Below are 16,157 nucleotides of genomic sequence, written 5' to 3' on the forward strand. Positions count from 1 at the left end.
CAATACTGTACAGATTTCATTATTTTTTCTCTACACCGGTGCAAGCTGCATCACAACAACATGACCCAGATTCCCCCCCCCCCAGACATACAAGGGTGGGGTGGGGCAGTTTGTAAGAGTCCTTACCACAGCGACATGATCCCAGTTCCTGCTGTACCAGCTCCAGTTTTGTTTGGCACTGGAAACACCTGCGTCTGCTCTTCTGTTTAGAACGGCTAATTTCTTCAGGCCTGTCATGACTGTCCTCCAATAATCGTGGCCGCTTCTCAGGAGACGCCTCGTTCTCCGACTGTGAATCTGTTGTTTTATGAGAAACATTGGAGCACAGTGTTAGCTTTTCTTCCGTGAGGCCTTTACTTTAGTCACGAATTAATGATGTGCATATAGCATCCCTTGCAAACAGTGTGTTTCTTTTTATCCCCTTGCATATATATAAACCCAATTAGTAGTCAAAACAGGCACCAGGTAAAGATGCTATTAGCTTTGTTCCCCACAAGGCCCCTTCCTGGTTTACAAAACCAAATACAAAATGAGTTGGCGTACTCTTACTCTCAATTGGTTGTGGCTCTGACTTTGTGATGACACATGGAGAGAAAACACCAGCCTAGGCAACCACAAGCCTTGCTTTTCATCTCATTTGTAGATTTTCCTATACATCTTCAGCCTCCCTACTGTCCTGACTACATACAAACCAATTCTGCTTCTGAAGAAAAAACAATTGAACGCAAATTCAGCCTATTTCCTGGCTGAGCGGGAGAGAGATTTTTAGGGCACAGTGTGCTAGCTGCAGCTCCAATAACCACGACGGCACATGAAAGCACCGTACTGTGCCTCCCTCTCTCTACAAGAACAACAATTTAAATGTAAATGATTATACACAGACAAGATAAACTAAACACAACATGTACCTACCGCTACAGATCCAAAATCCTCTGAGGATCTCTCTTTAAAGCCAGTCAAGGTACTACATATTTTAATAACCTTATTTGTAATTTTTGCTCTCCCGGAAAACTAATGTTATTGAGAAGGAGTGGAGATAGGAAAATACATTGCTTTACAAAGCTGTAAATTGAAAGGTACTTCAGGTAAGCCACCTACAGGAAGAGGGAAGCTAACACATTTAATGCCCATAACATTCAGAATGCCACAGTGTGCAAAGAGGCATTTTCAAACCTACAATCCACTTCAAAAGATGTGTCAAGTGAGGACCAAGTGATTAGACTGCCCAGCTGGAATCTATATAATGGCCTCGTTTGCTTGTAATAGTAAGCCATAGTTAAACTATAGTTTACCAGGATCGAACACGTTGCTCAAATTACGCCCGCCTGCCCCACTTTGTCATGCAGGGAGGAAAGAAATAAGAATGCTGATTTAGTATTATGTGTGACCCATGGTTTCATCATTGCTTTTTCTCATGGTGTGCTTGGAAAAAAACAAACTACGAATGCCTGTTTACATACAATGTTAAGCCAGTGCTTGGGATGTTTTCTACACTGCAAGGCAAAGTGAGGAGGGTGTCATATGGTGTGATTTGCGTACTGTGTATTAGCATTCTTCATGTGATTTATTATATTTCTATGCTGCTTTTTATTCACATGATTCACAAAGCGGCTTACAAACAATAAATAGCAATAACAGAACAGAACATCACAAATACAACATAAATCATGTAGCATAATTAACAAATCTTTAGTAAAACAATTATAAATCATCAGTAAAACAACTACAGTCTATAAAAAACTATTAACAAAACAACAACAAAAATAGGCAACGGCACAATTACAACAAAAGTCATATATAGGATTCACAAAGTACTACAGAATTCATAATCCATAAAACAGTATTAACAACATTAACGAAATAGCAACCAATAAAATAAACTAAGCACTGTTTAATTCATACACACACACTCCCCACCCCCATGACTCATATTCTTCCACTCTATTCATTCAGTTTATTAAAAGACACATGCACATAATGCATGTGGCAACAACTCTGTTCCAAAGGTTCCTCTCTTCCCTCACTGTTCTTCCTCTGAAGCTTCCCTGTGAAGGCTCCTAGGGCCAGAGGGTGGGAAAGGCAGGTGGAAAAGGCCACTGCCTGGTGGCCAGCACAAAGTCTCTCTCCCCTTACCATAGTTTCATTCACTCTGGCTTATTACGTGCAAAGCAGGCCATTGTATTTAATCTACTCTACTCTCTCTCTCTTTCTATGTGTAGTATATTACATTTTGATCAAAATCAAGTGTACAAACTAACTGCAAGTTAAATTTCTAAACATTTCTAATAATGTAGTGCAAGTGAAAGGTTATGCATTAACTAGATAGGCCAGCACTTCCCCGTTCTGCATTTCAAACCACGAGAGGGCTAACATAAGGCTATCATCCAATAGTATTTTTAAAAGCAGAATGGCATATTCAGCCCTAGACTTTGAGATTATATGTAACATTAACTATTCAATGTGTTGCATGCCTAAAGCTCTGTGAGAATAGTTCAGTAAGATTTTAGGTCTCTGGATACACCTGATAAAGCAATTTGGTTACTACAACAAACATCTTACATAATAGCATGTAGAGACAGAGTGTGTGGCGTGATGGGGAAGTTTTAAACTTGCTGCCTGAGTTACTAAGCAATTGCCCCATACAGGCTCCCTGCATCTTCTGGGTTATCATAAAAGGGAAACAGATGAAAGTGCCATACTCCCCATTCTCCTAGTGTGGAATCTTTAGTCCAGCTGCTTATGATATGATGAACAGCAATGATGCTGAGAGAAATGTTCCTTTACTCTCCCATCCAGGTATCTTGAAAGAATGGGAAGTGGAGCGGGACATCTGGAGATGGCAAAAGACTAAGAGGCCTACTGTCTTTCCAAGTCACAGCAGTAGAGGCTTCAGAATATGTTAATGTGTTCATTGAAAATATTTTATAAATAGATAATGGTTAATTAAGCAGCTTAAAGCAACAGCACTCTAGTGGATCTTTTCATTGTAAGCCAGAGTTGACTAATATTAATAGATTATATATAATATACACACACTATCAATGTTTAATTGTTTCTATGATTATTTTTTTACGTTTTTAATTGTTCTTATTTTTAGCTGGAAGCTGTCTTGAGTCCCTGCTAGGGAGAAAGGCAGGGTATAACAACAACAACAACAACAACAACAACAACAACAGGCACCTAGTATAATTGGGGTATGCCTACATTTATCTCATTTATTAAATAAATTTATATTCCACTTTTCTATTTCTCAAAGAACACATAAATAATATGATTGTTTTACCAAAGAATTGCTGCTAGTGTCCAATGACTTGTGGCACCTTCATTTTGAAAGTAACACATATATAACATGTGCTCAAACACTCCTAAATGTGAACAAACACAAACAGGTATGCCATTTGCCTCTCACCTGGCCATTGATACTAATGGAAGCAAATTTCCATACAAGGAGATCCCAAGATCCCACCCCCACTCTTCATGGTTAGAAAGCAACTAATGAAGCTGGTTACAATACAGGGTTTTTTTTTGGGGGGGGGGGGGCTGTAAGCGCAAGGCAGAGTTCTGTGCTCATTCACCCTGTGCCAAGGAGCCTGACTTCAGTGGTCAAGACACAGAGGAAAGCCGGGGCTTGTATTGTGTTAATGAAATGGGCTCCCATGCCCAGGAAGGAACAACAACAAACAGAATAGGTAGTGGACAAACCAGTGTCCAGAGATTATGTCACACTGTGAGAATCTATCCACCTATCCTCACTTTCCATACAAAGCAAAATACTTTTTAATCAAGACAGGCATGAACATAGAAAAGTTGAATTTCTACAACTGTCACTCACCTCTGCTTCTTTGTTATGGAGCCCCATGCCCCAAATGACATGCTTAAACTAATGTCGATTCTGGCCTGGTTCACTCATGACATTAGACCGTAGTTAAAAACAAACTAAGGTTTAAATGTAAAAGCGCAGCATGTTGCTGCACATGCCCTCCTCAGCTGCCTAGATACAAGCCAGAATCTGAGTTGTGATTCCCAAACCATGAGGCCAGGTTGGGGTAACACTATGCTGAGGTATCTGGTGAGATCTCACTGGAGAACAGGGGGTGGGAAGAGAGAAAGGAAGGGTGGTCTTTACCACAGTGTACTGCTGCCACAACACAAGTGAAAAGAAGGATTTCACTAGTGTACAGTTTCTAAGGATGCAGATTCTTCTAATTGTAGATACTCTGCAATATTGGAAAAAGGAGAAATTAAGTCACTCAGAAGATCAAAATTTCTAATGCAGTCTTGAAGCAGAGCACTTGCCTTAAAAACTGTTTTGTCTCTGGCTGCAAGTTACATTTGTTCCTTACGGTCACTGTTCATGCCTTTATTATTCAATGTTCTCGTCTCATAATTCTGAAATGAATTGTGTCAGGACTTGTCAGTGCTGAATTTCAATCTCTTAATCTCCTGACACAGTACAGTTTACAACATGCACACACATAGCTTCCCTAACAGCAATTGTGGCACTTCCCTGATGTTTCAGAGAATTGTTTTCCTCAACAGAGATAAGAATGGGGAAGATGAACAAGGGAATATGTAAACAGGAAGGAAGAGAGAAAAGGATAGAAAGTATCAAGGGAGAAAAAACTCCTCAATCTCTACTTGCTTCTCAAGAAAGGACTCGTTAGATTAATCTCTGGCATGATGACAGTATTTGAGGCATGGCGTTCAAGGGAGTTTTTTTTTTTTTTTAAAGACCTATCATAGCCTGAGAGATTGACATTTATGATCCCAACTACTGTGCAAACATCAGTAAGGGCAATAACTAATGAGCCTTCAAACATCACTGCCACAGTTCCTCCGACTATTTAAAAAAGGAACTTAAGCTATCAAAATGAAATCCATCAAGAATTCTGCACATTAGGCACTGGTTGTAGAGGGAAGAAGGGATGGAAGAAGAAAAATTAAGGAAGGAAAAGACACAGGAAACCAGAAGCAAGAAGCGACAGTAAGAGTGCTGGGCCATGAACAAACAATGACTTGATCAGGTGGTTTGCTGAGGAATGAGAGAAGACAAAGAACAAACACCAGAATCTATACTTTTCCATATGAAAATGTCTGTAGACAGCTCATGGTTTTAAGAAATAGGCAACAGTCTTTTGGTTAGAGGAATCTGCTTGGCCCACTGAAGAAATTTATTCAGAACAAGCGCTACTTCAATTTTCATGTATACACAATTTATTACACAAACAATATTTTGCCTTGAGTCTTAATTGCTACAAACTTGGAACTGTGGAACCAAGATCTTTGCAAGGTATGTGATGTGTATTTCAAAGGCGAAATCATAGCCTTTGAAATCTGCATTTGCTTGTAGCTGCTAGAAACTAAAAACATAAGACAACAGTTTTTAAGAAGTTATTGCTTATTTCCCAGCTATAGCTGTGTAGAAGAGATTGTACACACATTCCATTTCTAGCTTCCATTTGTTTTTTTAAAAAAATACATTTAAAATGGCCCTTTTACAATAGAGAATTTGAAAATTGCTTTTAAAAATAAAACACTATTATACTTAACCTTATTTTGAATTATTTCTGCAATGAGAAAGGCTGAAACAGAAAACTTGGTTTGCATAGAAACAGCCAATTTAGGATTTTAACCAGTCCTCAACAACAAATTATTCCGAAGAAATCTCTGCTGCTGACTAAGAGAAATATCTAATATTCAGCCATTGACTTAAACTACCCCAGAGAAACAGCTTTATAACTGGTAAATCAATGATATACCAACCATGACATGATGATTAAAAATTAAGCATACAAAAAGTGTTGTACACAACTATTGTAGAACTGAAGAGAATACCTAATACAAAAGTGCAGAGTAAAATGATTTAGAAATCATCTGCTGCAGTGCAGGAGGAAAGATAATAGGTGATCACCACCCAGGGCAGTAATGGACCTGACCAAGTCATATTCATTAATTTCAATAGATTGAATATGAGTAAGAAGTTGAATATCACCCAAAGTATTTGTAAAAGCATATTTGCTGATATGTCATCATATGCCATTTATATATGTCAATATTTTATATATGAAATTGTTTTACTTTTTATATATGTAATTGTTTTTTAGAGTTAAATCACTGCAAGGTGTTTTATAGGAAGTGATCCATAAATATAATGAAATACAGGGGTGGGACCCATGCACCCCCAGAAACATGGCTGCAGTTCAATTTCATTTTCTGAGATGTTACACTAATATAGTGCGGAAATATTGGAAAGAATTCTAACCCGCCCCTTACTGAACCAGACAAAATGCAATTCCAACTTGAGTTACTGTAAGCTCTGTATGTTAAGAGATGCACATGCATGTTCACACAGCAGATGGAGTTCTACAAATAACTAATTTAAATAGTGAAACATAGTTTGGTTGGCTGTGGTTGCTTAATGGTGCGAGGAAGGCATTATGCACTTGTGTAGACACTATCATTTCCTCTAATAGTAAGCTGAACTCGTGCGTACTGACAGGATTGTACCCAAACTGGGTTCCTGAGAACCAAGGAGGTGCTATCAACAAGATTTGCAGAAGTACAAAAAAATAAAATAAAATCCTAGGGTGCAGGGGGACCTACGATAGACACTTTGCCAATGTTAGTTATTTTTAATGTATAGTAACCATAACGATAGTAACCTCAAATCTTTTAAACGCAACCCATGGGGTGTAGTGTACTAAATGCATAGCATCCTCTCACATTTTGCCTCCCCTCCGAAAAAAAGATATGGAAATATGGAGGAGATAATACAATCGATATCAGAAATAGGCAGCAAAATGAGACAGTAAAATTCCATCAACATCCATCATGCTATCTTGGTACATTATCATCTCCCAGCCTCTATTAGCCTTTGCTGTGTCAGTGCAAGTCCTGGACACTTTATCCTGTTTATAATTGCTGATGAGCGGTAATAAGGCCTCTATGCCTCAGCTCCTGTACGTTCCACTTCAGTGCCCGCCTATTAGGTGATAACTTTTATTTACAGCCTTGCTTGATGTGCTGTTCTATTAGTACAACTGAGCAGTGAGCAGGGTAAAAAAGTGTCATTAATGGGCGCTGTCACTGCCAGGACCTATGATGTAGAGTACACCTTTGTCGGTGTTCCATCATCACATGCCTTCCAGTGAGAAGGTCCAAAGAGAGCTGAATTTGTAACATGGTGCCCGCCACCAGTCAAATACTAAAGAGCTCCTTAAAGAGCACCTTAAAGGTCAAATGAAACAACAAAACTCTCTCAAAGTTGTTTTTATAATAAAAGGCCTCACTAACCTTTTTTATACTGTTAGCACAGACACTTTAGCACTGCAGAGCAATAGCATACCTAATTAATGGTGGAACCAGAGGGTTGTGGGGTTTTTTTTTTTGTCCTTGCTGCACATATTATGCATGATAAAAATGTGAGCGTAAAAGAAGCTAAAAAAAAACAACAGCCAAAGCCAAGAAACTAGTCGTTGGATTTGGTATATCCACTGCACTTACTTTCTAGCATTTCCAAGCAAATTGACACCTTTAAAAGCTTTAAAGGCTCAATCATAGCTGCTGCTCCCAATCTAGCAAAGCACAACCCTGTACTTAACAGATAAATATCTCTACAAACTATGGCGGAATTATGTCATGTTTGACTGGGACTACTTTTCTTGCAGGAAGAAGCTAGAAGGTATGTACTAAGCTTGAAGGTAGGCACAGACAAATCTGTCATTTTTTGTTTCTCTCAGTTTCTCATTTTCCCAGTTTTGAAGTTTAGTTTGCTTAGATTCGTAAACTGACACAGAAGTCTGCACAAGAAAACCCTATCATTTTAATTACTGTGCATTTCAATAAAGTTGTGAAACTGGTGTTTATATTCTCAAATCTGCTTAGAAACCTGTTTTGGCATTAAGTGGTACATAATACATCTTGTTCTCATTTCTCACAATGTATGCATTTTTAAAGCAATTTTGCTTAATACATATATTTATGAAAGTAATGTTTTAATAAACTGTGTTTTGTACTAACACACATATTTTTCTATAAAATTCTCTATAATAATATGCATTTTTGTGTCCATTTTTTGGTCCAAAAATGGCATTACAAAATTCAGAAAAGTACAAATTTCAAAGGGTAACAGTGTTTCAGTTTCTGTATTGGTCTGGGAAGTGCAAATTAGGTAAGTTTGTATTAAAATGCAAATAATGTTGCCCATGCCTATTTATAAAGGTCAAACTAAATGCTATCTGCAAACATGTGAATGCAGCCAGGGCCAAGGCCAAGGCCAAATTTACCGCATAAGTACTTACACAGAAAAGGGATGGGGGCCGAACACTTTTCCTATTCAATATATTCAACATAAACATTTTAATAGTGTAAAAGTATTATAGACACCAAACCTACCAGAGGTGAAAATTGAAAAAAGCAGGAAATGTTGTTCCATTCCTTTGTGAATCTTATGTGGTTATTTCTTTTCAGAAAATACAAGGCCGGACTACTGGGATAGAGAAGACTGGCTTCACAGCTATTTTAGACGCAAAATCTTTTAGCACTGAGAATGTTGGAGCTAACCATTAAGGGGCATTTTCATTTATCTCTACCTTAACATAAACGGCTTCGTATGATGCTAGTGAATGTAGCAGAATCACTATTAGGTGCTGCAGTTTCTGATATGGGGAAGTTTTTCTGCCTCCACCTTTCCAAAATTATTCTGTTTCTTTAGTTTAGATGCACTTCACAGGCATATCCCTAAGCTAATGACATATCAGTTTTCATGCAGCTACACTGAGTGTCAAAATCAATGCCACTGCCCTTAAGTTGACACCTATGCATACATCAAAACCTATTTACTCAAAAAGGAGGTTACCGTCATGTTACACATTTGCATTCTCTTGAGATACTGTGGGCAATTAAGCGCAGAGGCTTCATGGCCCAACGAAACTCCAGGCTCAAGACACCAAGGGGCATCTACTGCTTGCTACCATGTTTTGATGGTCAATGAAAGCCATTCTCTTTGTTCATGGAAGAAAGACCAAAGCAAAAAAGAAAAGGGGGGGGGGAGAATTTGTTCAGTATCCAGCTTCTGCCCAGAGATGAAGTGGGCGCTGTGCTTGCTTCATCCAAAATCTGTTTTGCTATTATTTTTCTTACTCTCAATAAGAATGATATCTTAGTTAACTTTATTTTTGTACAGAGCTAGTAATCTCTTCCCACCCAGAAACACTTGAAAACTAGGAATTCTGATGGAGTATAGCTAACTCAGCTGATTACCTTGCTAGGGTTTACCTTTCATATATATATGAAAAGTCACATACTGGTTTTGCAGTGGGTAGGATCCTGATATCCTGCTGATAAGAAAATCTTAAGACTAGACTTGTGCTATTTCCAGATCATAAAGCATAGTTTAAGATGGCCAGTAAATAAGGTGGTGTACCCCAAGACACTTGTGTAGACTGTTCAATTCCAGAATGTTTCAGTGGGTGTCTACTATTGCTGGGATGCCAAATAACTGACTATTATTTCAAATATTTCCATTGCAAAGGTAGAAGCTATAATTTTGCTTAATTTTGGTATCATTTGTTAGAAAGGTAGGAGGAGTGAGGACTACTTGCCCTTCAGCCTCGAATAAATTGAGAGACATGCATTGCAGCATAGCAAAGCTTTTCTACTGCCCATCTGCTACAGCTGTGCTCATTGCCAAAAAGGAACATTAGTAGTCAGCAGTGGTACCTGTCATGGCCTAGGACAGCTCAGGACTCTCTTGCTTGTTGTAGGAAGTAAGGAGTGTCCCTTCACAGTAGTATATTTTAGCGTAAATGGTAACTTTTAATTTGATTTTTTTTTAAGGTGTTGGGAACCCAACTGTCTTCTGAGGTTTGGTAATTCTTGATGTTTCGGTGAGCGTGTGGGTGATTGCGTTTATTTACACATGTGTGGTGAATGTGCAGCTCTTGGTTCCCAGTGTTATTTTTTTTAATATTGTTCTCTCCTTCAGTATATTATATAGTTTGATGTGATGTTTAAAAAGAAATTAAGATTTACCTGAATCGCAGGATCTTTTGGTTGCTGTGGTTAAGGAGACATGAGCTGTATCTGTGCATGGCCCACCTGAAAACAGAGAAATAAGTCAGTTCCAGAAAATTACTTTTGCATTACTATGTTGGTCATCCAGAACAGTATAATATCCAAAGGCATATAGGTAACCAATACAAACTTGCATAGACATGCTACAAATGCTGTGGAAGTGTCACAACAATAATACTGAAGCTGGAACTCTCTGCTCCTACACCAAAAAAAGGACATCATGAAAATTCGGCAGTAGGATAATATAGTGGAGAGGTGAGATAACAGTCATGGCCAACACTGTTGAACAAGGCAACATATACTACAATAAATTCTATATAACTTTACATATATTATTTAAAACCAATATTCAATTAAAAAAATGATGCCCTAACCATTTAGCAATTGGCCTAGTGACTGGCTTCTAAATTTCCTAGCAGACCTCAACATGTACCAGAGCAGAACTCTCCAGAGAGCTTGTTAAGCCAGCTGCCTAATAATTGTCTGATATATTGCAGTAAACACACATACCTGATCAGTTACGCGGAAATAAATTGACAGCAAATGTAACTGGCAACACTGCAGCTTTGATAACTGATTATAACCTTATAGCTTAAAATTAAGTCATTATGGTAAAAGGTGAGTCCCCAAGTACCAATAACTGAATGCAAAATAGTGTTATGAAAATACGTCTCTAGTTATGTCAATGGGCTTCTACTTGTACAATATTCAATATGCATGCACCCACAAATCAACACAGCTGGTTTAAGAGAATCAGAAGCTGCAAGTTCAAATCTCACCTTGGCCATTAACTTGTTAGGTCACTATTTTCTAAACCCTCCATCTGCAATAAAGGGGTAAAACTGCCTCCTCTTACAGGTTTCTTAAACATCTTGAATAATCTAAATTACATAGCACATCTTTGTGGAAATGCCTCTGTATAAGTTGCCCTCACTGCCACTTCACACACACTATTTCCAATGCAGGCAGGTCCTGCTTTATGAATGCTTGCTATGCAAAAATCCATTTATCCTAACACAAGGAACTAGTGCCCAAACTTTGCTATACGCACCACAGATTCCATGGTCAGGAACACATTAGAAATTTCTCCATAGGTATCAATGGAAATTGTCAACTTGTTATGCAAATGGGAATTGTTGACTCACTTTGCAAACACTTGCCTAACAAACTGTTTCCAGGGAACACACTTGTGTTTGTAAAATGGGACCTGCATGTATAGATGTCTCAGTACGAACAAGTCATCATGAATACTTATTCCCTGTGGAAAATGCAACATGTATTGCAGCAGTTAACGGGCACTGATGAGAGACTGGTTTTGTTGTCCTCCAAGGAATTCACCAACATTAAAAGACAATTTCTAGGGAGCTTTCCCACTGCACATTTCAAGCTGCTGCTTAAAAGGCAACCAGTGAAACAAAATGGAACCCTAGTGAGTCCTTACTGTAAGCAACATTGCAAGAGTTTACTCAAATTATAAAGCAATGAAAATGAGGTGCTTGCTAGGCTAACAATACCATGTACCTTCATTTTCAGAAATCCTGCTACTTAGCTTCCTGAACTGCAGTAAGGAATAATTTAACAGCCAAATATGAAATTGTTCACATAGGGTAACCATGAATACAATTTCTATACATTTAGACCTTTATCAAAATATCAAAATAGGATAAAGCTCAAGAAATACAGGTGGAAATATATATCAGCAGTCTGAAAGCGGAGATGGTGTACTTTTGGCCTTCCAGATGTTGCTTAACTACAACTCCCATCAGCCCCAGCAAGCACAACCAAAGATCAGGGATTATGGGAGTTGTAGTTCAGCAACACCTGGGGGGGGGGCCCAAAGGTTTCCCACACCTGTCCTAAATAATGTTTGTGACCCTGAGGCATAGAAATCTCAAAACTGAATTCATCCCACCTGTGTCAACTACTTGGTTATGGTTATAAGGAATCTGATCTTGGATTCATTATATGGGGAGTTGTTGTGTTATTTATTTATTTATGATATAAATAATAAATAAATATTTTTTTATTTATACCCCGCCCTTCCCAGTTCAGAAAACAGGGCTCAGGGCGGCTAACAACAAATTTAAAACACTTAATTGATGTGATAAAATGATAAATATCTCCTGCAAGTGCAGTTCAAATAAATTTTAGCCACCATATACTTCTGAATAGAAGAGTAAAATAATTACAGTGCAGGTAGGCTAGCCGTGTGAAAAAGTGCTTTTACTATGAAATATCAATAGAACGTAAGAGTATAATGTATTTTGTGTTCAGATTTTATCTAAATCTGATTGTATATTCTTTTGAAGAACAGATGAACATTATTTTTCTACAATTCAGGCACCACATAGCCTGAGTTGGAATTGTGATGAAGTAGTTCTATACTTCATCAGGTTTCAGAAGTGAAATTTGATAGAACTTATTCCAGACTTCATATAATGGAAGAAGTTCATCTTATTGTGGAAAAAACAATAACCAGGAACCCACATTTATTGTAGGGTAAAACATTTAGTTGCAATCACTGTAGATTTAAACATCAAAGCATATCCAGGCCTTCATCATTATCCTCTAATGCAGAACTTCGCCTATCGTTCTTTTGCACTCTTTTGCTGAGAACTGTAATAAAAAATGCTTTGTGTATTGTCCAATCATATATTTCATAAGAAACACTGACTGAAAAGCAACTAAGCAGCAGTATTTCCAGCAACTGCTCTTACCTCTAGCCACAAATCAGCAGTTTCTGTGAAATTTTTCAAAGGTAGATGAAGAATAAAACATGCTTGCTTAAGCCCCTCACTGACAGAATGAAGTTGTTCTGTGATCAAGTATTCTCCTATATATGTGCCAAACCTCATGAGATGTTGAACACATAGTTTGCCACTGAGTACAAACTTTCCCCACACAAATTGCCATTGTAGGGGGATCTTTCCTGCCTGTTGTGGCTTTGATCTGGAACAAAAATGCTCCCAGGACCCACCCACCCCAGTATACTACAGGTGTGGAAACACTGATCTGTATCAGAACCACAGCAGGAGTCAAAGCATTAAATCTAATCTGAGTTTGAAATAGTCCACTGCCCAGTTTAGAGTGAAGCCAATTGCTCTGTGCTAGGCACCTGCTCTTTGTCAGATTGCCACCATAGTAAGTACTATGCCAGGCATAGGCAAACTCGGCCCTCCAGATGTTTTGGGACTACAACTCCCATGATCCCTAGCTAGCAGGACCAGTGGTCAGGGATGATGGGAACTGTAGTCCCAAAAACATCTTGAGGGCCAAGTTTGCCTATGCCTGTACTATGCATTCAATTGGTACCAGATTGGTAGTTTTCAACCTTTGTATCTACTAAAGCCTTCCGGTGCTGGAGAGAAAAATCTGTTCTGATATCTCACAACTGTACACAAGATGAGAAAGGCAAACTACTTAACAATATTCATGCTTAAGTCAATCCTGGAAAAAGGCAGACAGATACTGGAAGAGAAAGGGAGAAACTGATAAAAATATAGCACAGAGATACTTAAATGGCTTAACCAAACTACACAAAAAGGTTTATGGCCTGATAGTCAAGCCTCTTCCACCAACGACAGGTACCTCCAACACACTCACCTCACATTTTGAGAAGCATGGCACTAGATTCAACATGACATTAAGGCATGTTCTAACCTAAAGTGTTAGTTAAGGCTTCAACAATTACATTTGGATGTAGATACGAATGCACAATGTTAAGGCCCCATTTCCATATCACTCAGTGGGTTGTGGAAACTGTTTTAGAATCAGTCTAGGTTGATTTCCAGCTGAATAAATCATATGACTGCCAACCTTTATAAGGCTCGGCACAGGCAGAATTTTTGCATATTATAATGGCAACTGTATTTTGGAATGCTTGCAATTAAAAAAAGGAAGCCCATATCAACTAAGAAATCAGGTTGCTGAACAGACATCTAAAAGTTGAGATATCTTGCTATCATTCTTTTGGAAGCCTGCATAAATATTAACTAAAATGGGTAACTTTTTAAAGATTTATTGTACTTCCAATATTCTCTCTTAATTAACATGACATTTACATAACACCACAATTAATTTTCAACTACAGGCGCTGTGGACTAATTAGAAATGCATCATCCCTTATTAAATACCTTGTCAATTTCACTCCCATCATAATCTCCTTGATGATTTTACCTTTGCAGGATTAGACATACTGACATACCATATCTCACAATCAGATAAAGTTTGGGTATCTAAATTAGAAGTAAAGCATATGTACACACATTAGTAAGTTTCCATAATACAGTTTTTGCTATAACATCCCTCGGTATGCAGATGTGTGCAATACATTATTTCCCATGTCTGCAATAATACTAAAACCACTATATGGAATGCTTCACCAGAATTTTCTCAGCAGCCTGGAAGCGACCCTAGATTAACAAATCTATTTGACTACTTCCATCAAGTTTCAATACTTTCTTGAGAATATATAATTCCTGCAATATTTACTAAATAACTTTGCAAAAGGGAGTGTCTGACTGGGTTAAGTTTACACAGTCAGAAAAGGGGGGAAATAGTATATTCACATGGGTAACATCAAATGTTTGCCATACTCAAGAGTAAACCCACTGTAATCAATTGTCTTAAGCTGATTCAATGGGTCTTAATTAGATATCACTCATGGTCTTTGACAATCGCTTTGACAATCTACTTTCTTCTGAAACATTAATGTGGGTGAGATTAAATAACCACCAAGAAACTGCCTGTAGATACTTTTGAGGCACTAAGAAAGGATGCAGCTACTGTGATTTCCATCCTATTCATCTCCTGGTTCTTTCAACCACCCTCCTCTCTCTGTGACTTCTGGTTGTTACAGGATGCACAGTGAAGAACAAAACCTACATCTTCTTTTGTTCACTGAGGCCATATGAAAGAGGTCTACAAATTTGGGCTGGTCATGGTAGCATGCCAGTAACAACTGACCTTACCAATTCTGAGTCCTCTCATACATACAAAAGATTCTGGAGCTAAGAGCAGGACAGGCCAATATTGCTTTATGCTGTACTTTGGAGAAACTCTGAATTAATAAATAAAATATAAGTGCTCTAGGTGTCTCAAAACCATCAGCCAGTGAAGAAGTCAGTAAAGTAGCAATGACTACTAGAGCAGCTGTTCCAAGAACATAGAAGAAACAGAAGCTCCATATAACCCTAGTCCCTACAGCTACTTAGCTCTTTGCACTGATAACAAGCAAGCAGACAATGAACAAGTGGCAGTTCTTCTGTATATTTCGGAGAGGAGAAGGAATGAAAGAAAGAGAAGGAGCAGATGATGGGAGGAAAGCTGGATAGGTGGACTGAATTTCTCCTATGGGAGATGCACTGGGGAAACCCAGCCAGATGGGCGCGGTATAAATTGTTGCTGTTATGATGCACTGACACCTACAGAAGGCAGAACAGGAGAGCTAGAAGACAAGGTAATTGGTGAAATTATCTGAGCCCCATCCATTGTTGGCAGACAAAGAGCTGCCTTTCAGTTGCCCTATGGTTGTCCTGAAGGCTTCAGCTGTGGACTACAAGTTAGATGCTTTAAGCTTCAGTAGGTGGGATGATGACAAACTACTCCTGAATTGTTAGCTGCTCACACTGATGGGATACTGGGACCAGGGCAGGTTTTCATTTATCTTGTGCAAGTTGTATTTTGTGCAAATTGCAGCTTCTGAACTTTCTGCTAAGGGAGCCCCCAACGCAAAGCACATTACAGGTATTTAACTGGGATGTTATCAGAGCACGGATTACTGTGGCAAGGCTGTCATAGTCCATGAATGGCTGTAGCTGAAAATAGGCACTCTATGCTACCAATGCCACTTCAGCCTTCAGTGAGAATGCTGGATCAAGAAGTACCCCCAAGCAACAAACCTCCTCATTCAAGAGGAGTGCAACTCCATTCAGAACAGCCCGTCAACCCAATTCCTGGACACGAAAACAGTCAATTCACAGCACCTCCATCTTGTTCAGCCTCACTGCCTCCAGTCATTGGTCCAGCGCCTGCACAGCCTCACTCGATTCAGATGTCAAGGAAAAAATATTTGCATGCATTGC

The 16,157-nt window shown here is 38.6% G+C and overlaps 1 protein-coding gene across 1 annotated transcript in view; it reads right to left on the reverse strand.

The window, feature by feature from the left end:
- ZFAND3 (zinc finger AN1-type containing 3) overlaps nt 1-16,157 on the reverse strand; it is a 135,945-nt gene that overhangs the window by 24,787 nt on the left and 95,001 nt on the right. The window contains exons 5-6 of the mRNA XM_028724390.2: nt 10,033-10,098; nt 127-297 (exon numbers count right to left, since the gene is read on the reverse strand). Coding sequence (XP_028580223.1) covers nt 127-297; nt 10,033-10,098 — 237 coding nt within the window. The remainder of the gene's footprint in view (nt 1-126; nt 298-10,032; nt 10,099-16,157) is intronic.

The sequence above is a fragment of the Podarcis muralis genome, chromosome 3 (genome assembly GCF_964188315.1).
Source record: "Podarcis muralis chromosome 3, rPodMur119.hap1.1, whole genome shotgun sequence".
Lineage (NCBI taxonomy): Eukaryota > Metazoa > Chordata > Lepidosauria > Squamata > Lacertidae > Podarcis > Podarcis muralis.